General features: G+C 57.8%; 3 protein-coding genes across 6 annotated transcripts in view; 1 reads left to right on the forward strand and 2 right to left on the reverse strand.

Annotated features, from left to right (window-relative positions):
* Window positions 1–6: 6 nt before the first annotated feature.
* Window positions 7–3,380, reverse strand: NUDT22 (nudix hydrolase 22). 2 transcript variants are annotated; one of them, XM_032282987.1, is made up of 6 exons: window positions 3,197–3,292; window positions 2,431–2,921; window positions 1,896–1,994; window positions 681–778; window positions 456–549; window positions 7–174 (listed from the first exon to the last, which is right to left on the reverse strand). In XM_032282987.1, the coding sequence occupies exons 2-6, from the start codon at window positions 2,908–2,910 to the stop codon at window positions 34–36; spliced, it is 912 nt and encodes a 303-aa protein (XP_032138878.1). In that variant the 5' UTR covers window positions 2,911–2,921; window positions 3,197–3,292; the 3' UTR covers window positions 7–33. The 2 variants fall into 2 exon arrangements, with proteins under 2 accessions (XP_032138878.1, XP_032138877.1); XM_032282986.1 differs by having other exon boundaries at window positions 14–174; window positions 3,260–3,380.
* TRPT1 (tRNA phosphotransferase 1) lies at window positions 3,355–6,116 on the forward strand. The gene is made up of 8 exons (XM_032282996.1): window positions 3,355–3,533; window positions 3,724–3,807; window positions 4,012–4,093; window positions 4,977–5,146; window positions 5,233–5,407; window positions 5,609–5,665; window positions 5,739–5,849; window positions 5,978–6,116. Exons 2-8 carry the CDS (start codon window positions 3,733–3,735, stop codon window positions 6,067–6,069), a joined length of 762 nt encoding a protein of 253 aa, XP_032138887.1. The 5' UTR covers window positions 3,355–3,533; window positions 3,724–3,732; the 3' UTR covers window positions 6,070–6,116.
* The window catches only part of FERMT3 (fermitin family member 3), a 21,668-nt gene continuing 15,902 nt past the window's right edge, over window positions 6,054–11,819 (reverse strand). Inside the window, exons 7-15 of one of the 3 annotated variants that reach the window (XM_032282983.1) lie at window positions 9,932–10,039; window positions 9,632–9,766; window positions 9,501–9,550; window positions 9,274–9,398; window positions 8,993–9,099; window positions 8,642–8,875; window positions 8,177–8,301; window positions 6,757–6,898; window positions 6,054–6,633 (exon numbers count right to left, since the gene is read on the reverse strand). In XM_032282983.1, coding sequence (XP_032138874.1) covers window positions 6,454–6,633; window positions 6,757–6,898; window positions 8,177–8,301; window positions 8,642–8,875; window positions 8,993–9,099; window positions 9,274–9,398; window positions 9,501–9,550; window positions 9,632–9,766; window positions 9,932–10,039 — 1,206 coding nt within the window. In that variant the 3' untranslated portion in view covers window positions 6,054–6,453. The remainder of the gene's footprint in view (window positions 6,634–6,756; window positions 6,899–8,176; window positions 8,302–8,641; window positions 8,876–8,992; window positions 9,100–9,273; window positions 9,399–9,500; window positions 9,551–9,631; window positions 9,767–9,931; window positions 10,040–11,819) is intronic. The other 2 variants (XM_032282984.1, XM_032282985.1) reach the window with 2 other exon arrangements.

The raw sequence follows: 11,819 nt of genomic DNA on the forward strand, positions 1-11,819 counted from the left end.
CAGATGCCAATAAAATGAAGTCCTTTATTGTCTTCAGAACGGTGGGAGTAGGGCTGGGGACCTTAGGGCTGCTCCGGTGGGACTTCCCTGAACCCGGTTGTAGAGGAGAATGGCGCCTTTGGCCGAGGGACAGAGCTCAGCCCACATTTCCGTCTCCTGCAATCTCCGCACGTTCTGTGGGGAGACAGCCAGACACAGGCATTCAGGCCTTGCCACATCTCCTGCCAGGGCTGTGCCTGGAATTCCTGAGCCTCAGAGACCTCTGCACTGTCCCTAGGGAGGCATGTTAAGGGGCTGAACAGGTCCCTAGACCTTTCCCTTGCACTGAGGGCAAATCTTGTGACTCTGGAGGGAACTGTGACCCAGCCGACACCTTCCCCACAAGACAAGCACTGCCAGGTCTCTTTGCAGACCCCAGCCCTGGCCTCCAAGCAAGACGGTTTGTCATTCTGCACCTGTGTCTCCACAAAGATGATTCCTGTAGACTCGTGGGCCTCGGGACCTCCACTCAGGTAGTGCTTCCTCACCTGCTCAGAAGTCAGGCTGCACCTGGACAAGAACACACGGATGGCTTAGTGGGTGACCAGCCCCTGCGGGGTCCCTGTGGAGCCACAGCTGCCTCAGCCCATTCCTCACCACCCACCTCCCCAAAACCCAGGATCAAGCACCCGACCACTCACTGGACATAGAACTCGGCACTCGCTCGGCCAGCACTGGTCTCGTTTCGGGCGATTCCCAATAGCAGGGGCTGGCTCAGGGTGAGCAGCGGCAGGTTCACCTGGGGTGGAGGGTGTGGGGGGGAATTCCCTCCTATCAATGCCACTGCCCACATCCCTGCCCTTCTCAATGAAAATCAGCCTGTTACCCATGTACAGCATTTTATGCCTTGTAGATCAAGGGTCCAGCATCACAGAATGTCACCTGATGGCCATGTTTGTTCTACAGATGCACCAAAACCAGAGAGACTGAGCACTTTGCCCAGAGTTGCCGAGGGAAGTCAGTTTAGTGACTGGGACTCCCATGTACTCCTTTTTCAACAGACTTGGGGAGGAGGCAACACATTTGTGATTGTTTGCATTGAAAAGATGATTTCTTGGCTGGCCAATCCCAACACTTTGGGAGGCCAAGGCTGGTGGATCACTTGAGGCCAGGAGTTTGAGACCAGCCCGGCAACATGGCGAAACCTCATCACTACTAAAAATACAAAAATTAGCCAGGTGAGGCCGAGAGCAGTGGCTTACATCTTTAATCCCAGCACTTTAGGAGGCTGAGGCGGGCAGATCATGAGGTCAAGAGTTTAACACCAGCCTAACCAACATGGTGAAACCCCGCCTCTACTAAAAATACAAAAAAATTAGCTGGGCATGGTAGCATGTGCCTGTAATCCCACCTACTCAGGAGGCTGAGGTAGGAGAATCACTTGAACCCAAGAGGCAGAAGTTGCAGTGAGCCGAGATCATGCCACTGCACTCCAGCCTGGCAACAGTTCGAGACTGTCTCAAAAAAAAAAAAAAAAATTAGCCAGGCATGGTGGCAGGCACCTGTAATCCCAGCTACAGGAAGCTGAGGCATGAGAAACACTTGAACCCAGGAGGCGAAGGTTGCAGTGAGCCAATATGGCACCATTCCACCCAGCCTGGGCAACAGAGCAAGACTCTCTCTAAAAAAAAAAAAAAGAAAAAAAAAAAAGAAAAGAAAAGAAGAATCCAAGGCAGCAGGTATTGAGGTATTGAGGGCTAGAATTCCACTCCAAGTATGTCTATTTGCAAAGCCAACTTCTTCCTTCAATGCTGGCCAGATGCTAAAGGCCTCCTGCCAGCCCAGACCTGTAGAATTCTGGCAAGTCCTATGCCTCCCTTCACATCTACCACCCTGTCCAGGTCAACCTCACTCACCTCATCACAGATCTCCTGAAGGACACTGGAAAAGAACTCACGTACCACCAACTCCCCAGCAAGGTCCTGGTGCTGGGGGCTGTCACCAGGGCACAGGGCCTATGAGAAGTCAGGCTCAGCCCCTGCTCCCCACCCTCTTCCCTCCCACCCCATCCCGGGACCAGCAAGCCTATGCTTGGTGGCCCTGAGATCCTGATGTGACACAGTGTAAGAGGGTTAGTGATCCCAAGTCTGGTGTCCTTTTCCAGGCAGATAACCAGAGGTCCAGCTTCAAAGGGGTCACACAGGGAGTGGGATGGGGTAGGGCATCTTCTTCCTGTTCGTGATCTTTCCTCCCCATGCTTCTAGTTTCTCAAAGGACTGGGGCAGGGGTCAGTGGGGAGGCAGCCAGACTGCCCTGGGCAAATTTTCAGAGAAACACCAGGCCAATTTTCCCTTTAAGGGACGAGGAAACCAAAGCTGGGAGGGTTGGGAAGGTGGAGAGCTACAGCTCCCTTGAGCTGTCTGGGTCTTTGTGCCCAGGCTGGCATCTCACCTGAGGCTCAGGGTGCCCACCAGGCACGTCCACCAGCCCAGTGGCCTCAGCCACCTGCCAGGAGCGGCGCAGGAAGACAAGGAAGTCATCAGCCGTGGACAGTGCAGCGCCCACCCCCAGTGGGTCCGCCAGATAGGCCTGCGTGTCACTGCAGTCCGCGGCCCCCTGCTGTCGCAACCAGGCAGCTGAGCTGGACCAGTTGGTACCCAGGAAGTCCCGGTAGGAAGTAAGACCCAGGTGTAGGAGCAGCTGTGGCCCCCGAGAGCCAGTGGGCGCCAGGGTGGCTGAGTGCAGGCGAAACTTGGGTGCGTCGAAGAGCCAGGGTTGGGCCTTTAGCCGGGTCTCCCAGATGGCAGTGATGGCCTCGTCCCCACCTGGCAGTGGGCGACGGTCATAGGCGGGGCTCAGCTCAGCCTGGACCTGCTCCTGGGGCAGGCCCCCCGCAGGGCACTGCAGCAGCAGGGTCACCTCAGGGTCCATGGGGGACAGCTCTGGGGGAGGATACAGCCGGGCCTGTCACCCAGGAGGGCCACTACCACTCCTGGGCTGCGCAGCTGGCACCCTCTGTCGCAGACCTCCTGAGGGCACCCGCAGCCGTTCTGCACCACCCGACCACTCCTTGGGCAGCGAAGCGTCCTATCTACCCCGCAGGAGCCCCGAGTACCCCAGGGTGTCCAGGACGCCCGGGCATCCCTACCACCCAGAGGTCCTGGGTTCAGGTGACCCCAACTGCCCATGTCCCCCAAACCCAGGGACTGCCTCCGACCCTGGTCGCGCGGAGACCTCCCCTCCCATAGCCCAGAAGCTCCAGCCTCCAGCCGGCGCTCACCGGCCGCAGGGTCCCGCAGGCTCCACCCCTTCCCCCGAAGCGGAAGTGCCCGCCCACTTCCCCCGCGGTTTTTCATTGGCGGGTCCGCCGCCCGCTCCGCCGCGGTCGCGGAGCCTGGTGATTAGTCTCGGTTGCCAGCCGCTGCTGCCCAGACGCTTCCGCCCTGTCCGTCTGCACGTTGGCCCCGCCTCCCAGACCACCCTGTGGGACGCACCCGCGAGCTGGAATGCGGGGCTCGGCCTCCCTGCGCTCCTGGCTGATGGTGTGACCTTGGGCAAGTCTGGCTTTCTGGGCCGTAGTTTCCTTCTCTACACCTGGGACGTGGGGGTGGGGGTGGGGGTGTGAATTTAATGAGCCGTATACCCCCACCCAGCGCTCACTTCCTGAGACTTTGTGATTTTTCTGGGAGGGGTGGGGACTTGGGAGGGGCCTTAAAGCAGAGCCCCCTCGTCACTGCCACACAGGTCCTAGCCATGAACTCTTCTGGAGGAGGAAGGCAGGAAGCAGCAGGGCCCATGGGTAGAAGGGCCTTCAGACCCCGGGAACAGGTGCGCGCTTCCTCCCCACCCCCTCCCACCAGTCCAGGCTCCCTGGGAGTTGCTGGGGGACGGGGTTGAAGGGTTCTACCATTCCTGGAGACCACTGACAGTCCTCTCCCTCCGGGCTCTCTCTGCAGCAGTCATTGAGGGTTTAGGGTGGGCAGCAGGGCAGGGTCACCATGGAGACCAGGGACCACTGCTGGGTTCTTTCAGGACCGAGACGTGCAGCTGTCCAAGGCTCTGTCCTATGCCCTGCGCCATGGGGCCTTGAAGCTGGGGCTTCCTATGGGAGCCGGTAAGTAGGGGCTTTGGAGGCTGGGGCTTGAGCCCAGAGAGAAACAAGAGCCTGTCTGTGACCTCTCCCCCACGGCTGCCTCCACTGCTCCCTGAGGAAGGCACAGAGGGCACTTCTTCCCCATGCACAGAGGAGAGCAAGGCCTAGAGACACTGTCATGCCCACAGCAGACCGAGGAGAGCTCTTGTCTGGGCCAGGCCTGGCAATGCCCTCTCCAGCTAAGCAGCCAGATCAGCACTTACCTCAAAGGTGTGCCCTGGAGGGTATAGGGCACCTGGTGTTGAGAGTGTGCACTCACCTCCCTGCCCCTCTGTGAGGCAGATCCTCTTTCTGTGTAAGTTGAAATAACGAGCCCAGAAAGGGGAGGCTTTTTTTTTTTTTTTTTTTTTTGAGACGGAAACTTGCTCTGTTGTCCAGACTGGAGTGCAGTGGCCTCATCTCGGCTCACTGCGACCTCCACCTCCCAGGTTCAAACGATTCTCCTGCCTCAGCCTCCCAAGCAGCTGGGACTGCTGCTCACCACGCCCAGCTAATTTTTTTATTTTTAGTAGAGATGGGGTTTCTCCATGTTGGCCAGGCTGGTCTTGAACTTTTTTTTTAATTAATTTTTATTTTTTTATTTCTTTTTTTTTTCTGTTTTTCTGTTTGTTTGTTTTGGTCTCAAACTCTTGACCTCATGATCCACCTGCCTCGGCCTCCCAAAGTGCTGGGATTACAGGCGTGAGCTACTGCGCCCGTCAGAAAGGGGAGACTTTCCAAAGGTCCCACAGAGGATGCCCATGCGATTCCCAAGTCCAGACATTTTTGGGTTACCTGTGGCTCCCCGTTAACCCTGGTGCAGTCCAGAGCAAGGCTGGCTCCTGAGCACCCTGCTTGCCTGCAGATGGCTTCGTGCCCCTGGGCGCCCTCCTGCAGTTGCCCCAGTTCCGCCTCTTCTCTGCTGAAGATGTGCAGCGCGTGGTGGACACCAATGAGAAGCAGCGGTTCGCCCTGCAGCCAGGGGATCCCAGCACTGGCCCTCTCATCCGGGCCAACCAGGGCCACTCCCTGCAGGTCAGGGTAAGGGTTGACAAGCGGGAGAGCCAGATGGGAGGGACCCCTGCCTGCCAAGGTGGTCTCACTGCTGCCCATTCAACCAGGTACCTGAGTTGGAGCTGATGCCCCTGGAGACACCACAGGCCCTGCCCCAGGTGCTAGTCCATGGTACATTCTGGAAGCACTGGCCATCCATCCTACTTAAGGGCCTGTCCTGCCGGGGAAGGACGCATATCCACCTGGCCCCAGGACTGCCTGGAGACCCTGGTGTCATCAGTGGTCAGTGCCCTCCCCTCCACCTAGCTACTCCCACCCACTCTGTACTCCCAGGTCCCCTCCAAAGGTTACAACCCTCATCTGAGGCCACCCCATGCCCAACATGGAGCAGCTCCCCCGCATCCCCCAGCCCAGGACCCCAGTCTGCCCAGGTTGCTGACTGCGCCCTGGGTGCCCAGGCCCCAGCTCCTGCTGTCTCTGCAGGCATGCGGCCACACTGTGAAATAGCTGTGTTCATCGATGGACCCCTGGCCCTGGCAGGTGAGTCTGGACAAAGCAGGGGCTGCCCTGGCCTTCCGGAGGGCATGAGTCACATCTCTGGCTCTGTTGGCAGATGGAATACACTTCTTCCGCTCTGCCAATGGAGTGATTCTGACTCCAGGGAATACTGATGGCCTCCTGCTTCCCAAGTACTTCAAGGAGGCCCTCCAGCTACGCCCTACCCGTGAGAGCCACCGCCCCAGCCCCTATTCCTTGTGCCTGAAGCCTGTGCCCTTCTGCCCTCACCTATCTCCTAGCCTCCAACCCCAGGCTGACTTAGATCTCCCTTTCTCTAACCAATTTGTCTATCAGGAAAGACCCTTTCCTTGGCTGGTGATGAAGAGACAGAGTGTCAGAGTGCCCCCAAGCACATCTCCAGAGGAAGGAGGAGGATCCAACAATAAAATATTAATTTATAAAAAAGAAAATTTAAAAAGTAACAAGAAAGAAACTCCAGTTCAAAACCATGCTTCATCATCCCGTAGCTACATCTGGTCTTCCTTGTGTGCTGGGGGACTGCAGATAGGTCAGGGGTATCAGCGTCAGCCACTCGGACAAGGAAAGGGGGCACTGCATGAGCTCGGGGACGCCCACCCCCATCCCTAGCCTGGGTGATGGCAGTGTGTGGCCCAGCCAGGTCGCTGGCCTGCACAAAGCCAGTGACAGCAGGTGAACATGCCCAGCTGGGTGCCTGCCTGGGGCAGGTGTGGAGCAGTGAGTCCCAGTGGGTGTGGGCTTGGGAGTGGCTGTGACAGGTGGTGAGCAGGGTAGGGGCAGTCAGATGGCCCTTAGAAGGCCTCATGGCCTCCTGTGAGCTGCAGGAAGAGGTCTTCATCCAGCTCCTCCCCCCGGGCCCGCTCCCGGGTCGACAGGAAAATGTAGCCCCCGATGTATTCGTGCACAATCCGGCAGCTGGCAGACACGCAGCTAAAGGCCACGTTGATGTGCTCATCAAACTCGATGGCCACCTGAAGAGGGGACAGACAGAGGGGCGAATGGGCGGTGGGCTAAGGGAGCACCCTGCCCCGCCCTGGCTGGATCCGGCTCTGGCCTGGCACCTGCCCCCATCCCTGCCCCCGGTCTGGGCCTACCTGTCGGATGTCCCAGTTGACGTTCCACTGGCGCATGTTGCTGAAGCGCCAGGTCTTGACCACATCGCCCACGGCCAAGTCAATTCGGATCAGTCGGTTGTTGGCGATGCCCAGGATCTCGTCTTTCCTGCTGCCCTTGAACCTGGCCCCCAGCGGGAGAGAGTGTGAGCAAGGCCCCCCCGGATGGCCCGATCCACCCCGACAAGGTGCTGCCGTGCTGGAGAGAGGGCCCTTTCCCACGCTGCAGCTCACCAGCTGTGTGACCCTGAGCAAGCCATTTGGGTTCCCTGGGCCCCCAGTTCCTCATCTGGAAAATGGAGGTGAAATGATAGAATCGCACAACAGCGTTTAGCAGCATGTAGCCAACAGGCCATGTCTTTAAATGGTAACTTTTTTTGGTTTTTGGTATCTTCATCATCAAGAGAGCTGCTGTCTCGCTGTCTTCTCTGCAGTCTTGGGAAACAACTAATCAGAAGGGCTCACTCCCCGTAGCGGCACCCACCCTAGCCCTCTCCTGTGGACCGGCGAACCCAGGCCCAGACTGAACCATCCACAGCAGAGCTGGGACAAGAACTGGTTCTGCTCTCCTAGCCTGTACTCCTTTTATTTTTTGAGCTCTTCATTTAATTTTTTTTTTTTTTTTTTTGAGATGGAGTCTCGCTCTGTCACCCAGGCTTGAGTGCAGTGGTGTGATCTCTGCTCACTGCAACCTCCACCTCCTGGGTTCAAGCGATTCTGCCTCAGCCTCCCGAGTAGCTGGGACTACAGGCATATGCCACAGTACCCTGAGCTGATTTTTGTATTTTTAGTAGAGACAGAGTTTCGCCACATTGGCCAGGCTGGTCTCGAACTCCTGACCTCAGGTGATCCACCTGCCTCAGCCTCCCAAAGTGCTGGGATTACAGATGTGTGCCACTGTGCCTGGCCAATTTCTGAGACACAGTCTTGCTCTGTCACCCATGCTTGAGTGCAGTGATGTAATCACGGCCCACTGCAGCTTCGACCTCCCAGGCTCAAGAGATCCTCCCACCTCAGCCTCCCAAGTAGCTGGGACTACAGATGCCCACCACCACGCCCAGCTAATTTTTTACAATTTTTTGTAGAGACAGGGGTCTTTCTATGTTGCCCAGGCTGGTGTCAAACTCCTGGGCTCAAGCAGTCCTCCTGCCTCGGCCTCCCAAAGTGCTGAGATTACAGGTGTGAGCCCCGCACCCAGCATGAGTTTTGTCTCTTATGTTTGTTGTGGAGGGGCAGCATGAGGGGTACACATGGGCCCTCAGTAAGTCCTGCCTACAAACAACAAGGGAAGGGAGTCTTCAGGGTGCCTGTTCAGACCCCACTCAGGATGTGCGCACACAGCAGCCAGGTGGCAGATGAGGGCAGAGGCGGTGCTCAGCAGGGGCTCGGTCAGGGACCATACCTGACCATGACGTAGGAGATGCCGAAGTCGGGCAAGGACTGCCAGGCCTGGATGAAGCGAAGCTGGGCCTCTGCCAACGACAGCTGGGCCACATTCTGGTGGGCTTCCAGGATCCGTGGGGTGAGCTGCGGGACCATACTGGTGACGAGCTGAAGGCACTATTTCCCTCTCCCAAAGTCACCAAGCCCCCACCTCCCTGTCAGGGTGACAGCCTGTGAGCCTGGGAATGGCAGTGCCCAGGTGGGGCTGCCAAGGTGCAGATTTGCACTGTGCCAGGCATGAGTTGGACAAGGCCACCTGGACCTTGACTCCTCCCAGAGGGTGGGGACCAGCCACGAAGCCTCAGGGATGCAGTGGGAGAAGCCCAGTGAGCACATGGATTTCCCAAGGAAGGCTTTGTGGAGACCCAGGGATCAGGGGTGTCAGGTAAACACTGTTCATTCCCACCCTGACTCCCTCTGGTACCTGCTTGGCCTTAAACTTTCGCTGGAAACGGGGGGCCACCAGGCCGTAGGGGTTGAGGCCCTCGGTAGAGGCATCAGGGCCCTGGGGGTGGTTGCCCAGGCCCCCGCCGCCCGTGCGCTGCAGACTGAGGAAGGCCAGGATGGCCTGCACCTCGCTGGCATAGCTGCTGTCGGCCATGGTTCGGCCCTTGGAGGCCAGGCGGCAGCCGGCCATCCAATGGGCATACTGCTGCTCCTGGGTGGGAAGGGTGAGGGGGACAGCGCTAGCCAAGCCCTGACCCTGGCCCCTGCCCCGTCCTTGATGCCCCTCAGCCCCTGCCCGTGCCCCAGCTACTGCCCGGCCCTCACTCACATCCTGGCATCGCAGGTAGATCTCGCTCATGCCCTCAGGAGAGGGCACTAGGAGTTTAATGCAGAACTTCTGGCCAGAGACATTAACATCAGGGACCACCTCACAGCCTGGAGGGAGAGAGAGGTGGCCTAGGAGGTTGGGAGGGGCAGCGCCACTTGAGGTCGTGGAGTACATGCCAGTTCCACAGCATAACCTCAGGACGGAGGGTATCTTCCCCAGTCTCCAGGAGGAAACCAGCGGACAGGTAGGGACCGCATCCGCCCCTGCCCTGGTACACTCACCTTTGAGGTTGAGCTGCTGGATGGGGTCACCCGGGGCCTCGTCCTGGTTCTTGTAGTACGACAGTGTGGTCTCCTTGAACACCACCCAGTGCTGGCGGTAGCCCTTCAGGGTCAGCTTCCGGGGCCTTTGTGGGATACAGGAGGTTTGTGAAAGACCTCCTGGCCCCCTCCCTCCATAGGCAGACTGGGCCCTCCAGCAGGGCTACCTACTCTGGTCCCCAACTCACCGGAAGATTCGGAGATGGTCCTTGAGCTCTGGGATGGTGGTGAGGCTGTCCTATGGGAGGAACAGAGTCAGAGGGGCACCCGGGGCCTCACACATGACCCTGCCCAGTCCCCACCCCGAGCCCCTCCTTACCAGCACGTCTGTGGGCGCTGACCCCTCCAGCTTCACCTCCAGGTTGCTCAGTGCCGCATCTAAGTCGTCCAGCCCTGGGTCTGTGCCAGCTGGCTCCCCCACCTCCCCGCTCTGGGACAGCTTGTTGATGTGGTACTAGGTGGGCATGAAGCCAGGGAGGGCTGAGTCCGGCAGCCGGGTCCCGTAGCAGTGCCCCCAGGCCGGGCTTCCCTGGAGGTAGCCCCCACTTGGGAAGGCCCTTCCTGCCCTGGGACTAGCCCACCTCCCAGCCGCTCCCACGCCCCCAGGCCTGCCTGGTACCTGCAGGGCGGCAAACACCATCATCTCCTCCTCCGTGCAGTCAATCTCTTCCAGCAGCAGGTCCCACCGGGCCTGCTCATACAGCTGTGTCAGCCGCACAGGGTCTGTCTGGAGCAGCGGGAGGGGAGGCTGAGCTGGTCAGATGCCAGCTGCCCTGGACGCCCGGCACCCAGCCCCTGCCAGCCTTTGGCCCTCTGCCCTGCCCTCCTTGCTGAGGCAGGTTCGTTCAGTGACCAGACATGAGCCGCAGATCCCCACCCCTCCCTTACAGCCTGCCAGCCCCTGCCGCCCAGGCCTGCACCCATTTTCCCTCTAAACCTTTGCTCGGCTGTGCAGATGTTTACTGTGTGCCAGCATGCTTCCCTGGGTGCAGGGGAGACCAAGTAAACCAATCAATGTCAAGTAATTCAAGGCTGCAATAAACACTATCAAAGAAACGGGTTCCACAGGGAAGTTCACACCAGCCTTCAGTCTAGGGCACCCCAAGTTCAAAGGAGATGAGAGAATGGAACACGGTGAAGCAGTCAGGGAAGGCTTCCCTGAGGAGGCGACAAGCTGAGTAGAGACAGGAAGGATGACAATAGGTCTTTAAAGTGAAAAGTGAAGGAAGAGGATTCCAGAGAAAAGGGACAGGGAGGGCAGAGGCTCCAAGGGGGGATCCTAGTTACCCACAGAAGACCAACACTTCTGCTGAAACCCAGCCAAAATTGATAGCAAAGACATAGGAAGATAAAGCCAAAAGGAGGAAGGAGATGCCAGGCACGGTGGGTTTCATCTGTAATCCCAGCACTTTGGGAGATCAAGGCAGGCAGATAGAAGCCCAGGAGTTTTAGACCAGCCTGGGCAACATGGTGAAACCCCATCTCTATTCATAATACAAAAAATTAGCCATGTGAGGTGGCGCACGCCTGTAGTCCCAGGTACTCAGGAGGCTGAGGTGGGAGAATCACCTGAGCCGGGGAGGTTGAGGCTGCAGTGAGCTGGGACTGCACCACTGCACCCCAGCTTGGGGGATGGAGTGAGAACTTGTCTCCAAAAGAAAGAAGAAGAAAACAATCTGGAAGATAGAGAGCAAACTATAGCTGGGAACTGGGATATGCAGAGAGAGCTGGGGCCTCATGCCTTTCCCCTCTACCGCCTGGTAAATGTCTGGTAAATCCACCAATGAGACTTGAAAAATAGAGATCGGCTGGGTGCAGTGGCTCATGCCTGTAATCCCAGCACTTTGGGAGGCCAAGGCAGGTGCATTACCTGAAGTCAGCAATTTGAGACCAGCCTGGCCAATGTGGTGAAACCCTGTCTCTACTAAAAATACAAAAATTAGCCAGGTATGGTGATGCACGCCTGTAGTCCCAGCTACTCAGGAGACTGGGGCAGAAGAATTAAAAAAAAAAAAAAAAAAAAAAAAGGCCAGGTGCAGTGGCTCACACCTGTAGTCCTAGCACTTTGGGAGGCTGAGGCAGGCGGATCATAAAGTCAAGAGATTGAGACCATTCTGGTCAACATGGTGAAACCCCGTCTCTACTAAAAATACAAAAATTAGCTGGGCATGATGGTGCGTGCCTGGAGTCCCAGCTACTTGGGAGGCTGAGACAGGAGAATTGCTTGAACCCGGGAGGCGGAGGTTGCGGTGAGCCGAGATCGTGCCATTGCACTCCAGCCTGGGCAACAAGAGCAAAACTACATCTCTTGGCCGGGCGCGGTGGCTCAAGCCTGTAATCCCAGCACTTTGGGAGGCCGAGGCGGGTGGATCACGAGGTCAAGAGATCGAGACCATCCTGGTCAACATGGTGAAACCCCGTCTCTACTACAAATACAAAAATTCAGCTGGGCATGGTGGTGCGTGCCTGTAGTCCCAGCTACTCAGGAGGCTGAGGCAGGAGAATTG

This window comes from Sapajus apella, unplaced genomic scaffold (genome assembly GCF_009761245.1).
Source record: "Sapajus apella isolate SASKATOON/1434 unplaced genomic scaffold, GSC_monkey_1.0 scaffold14, whole genome shotgun sequence".
Taxonomy (NCBI): Eukaryota; Metazoa; Chordata; class Mammalia; order Primates; family Cebidae; genus Sapajus; species Sapajus apella.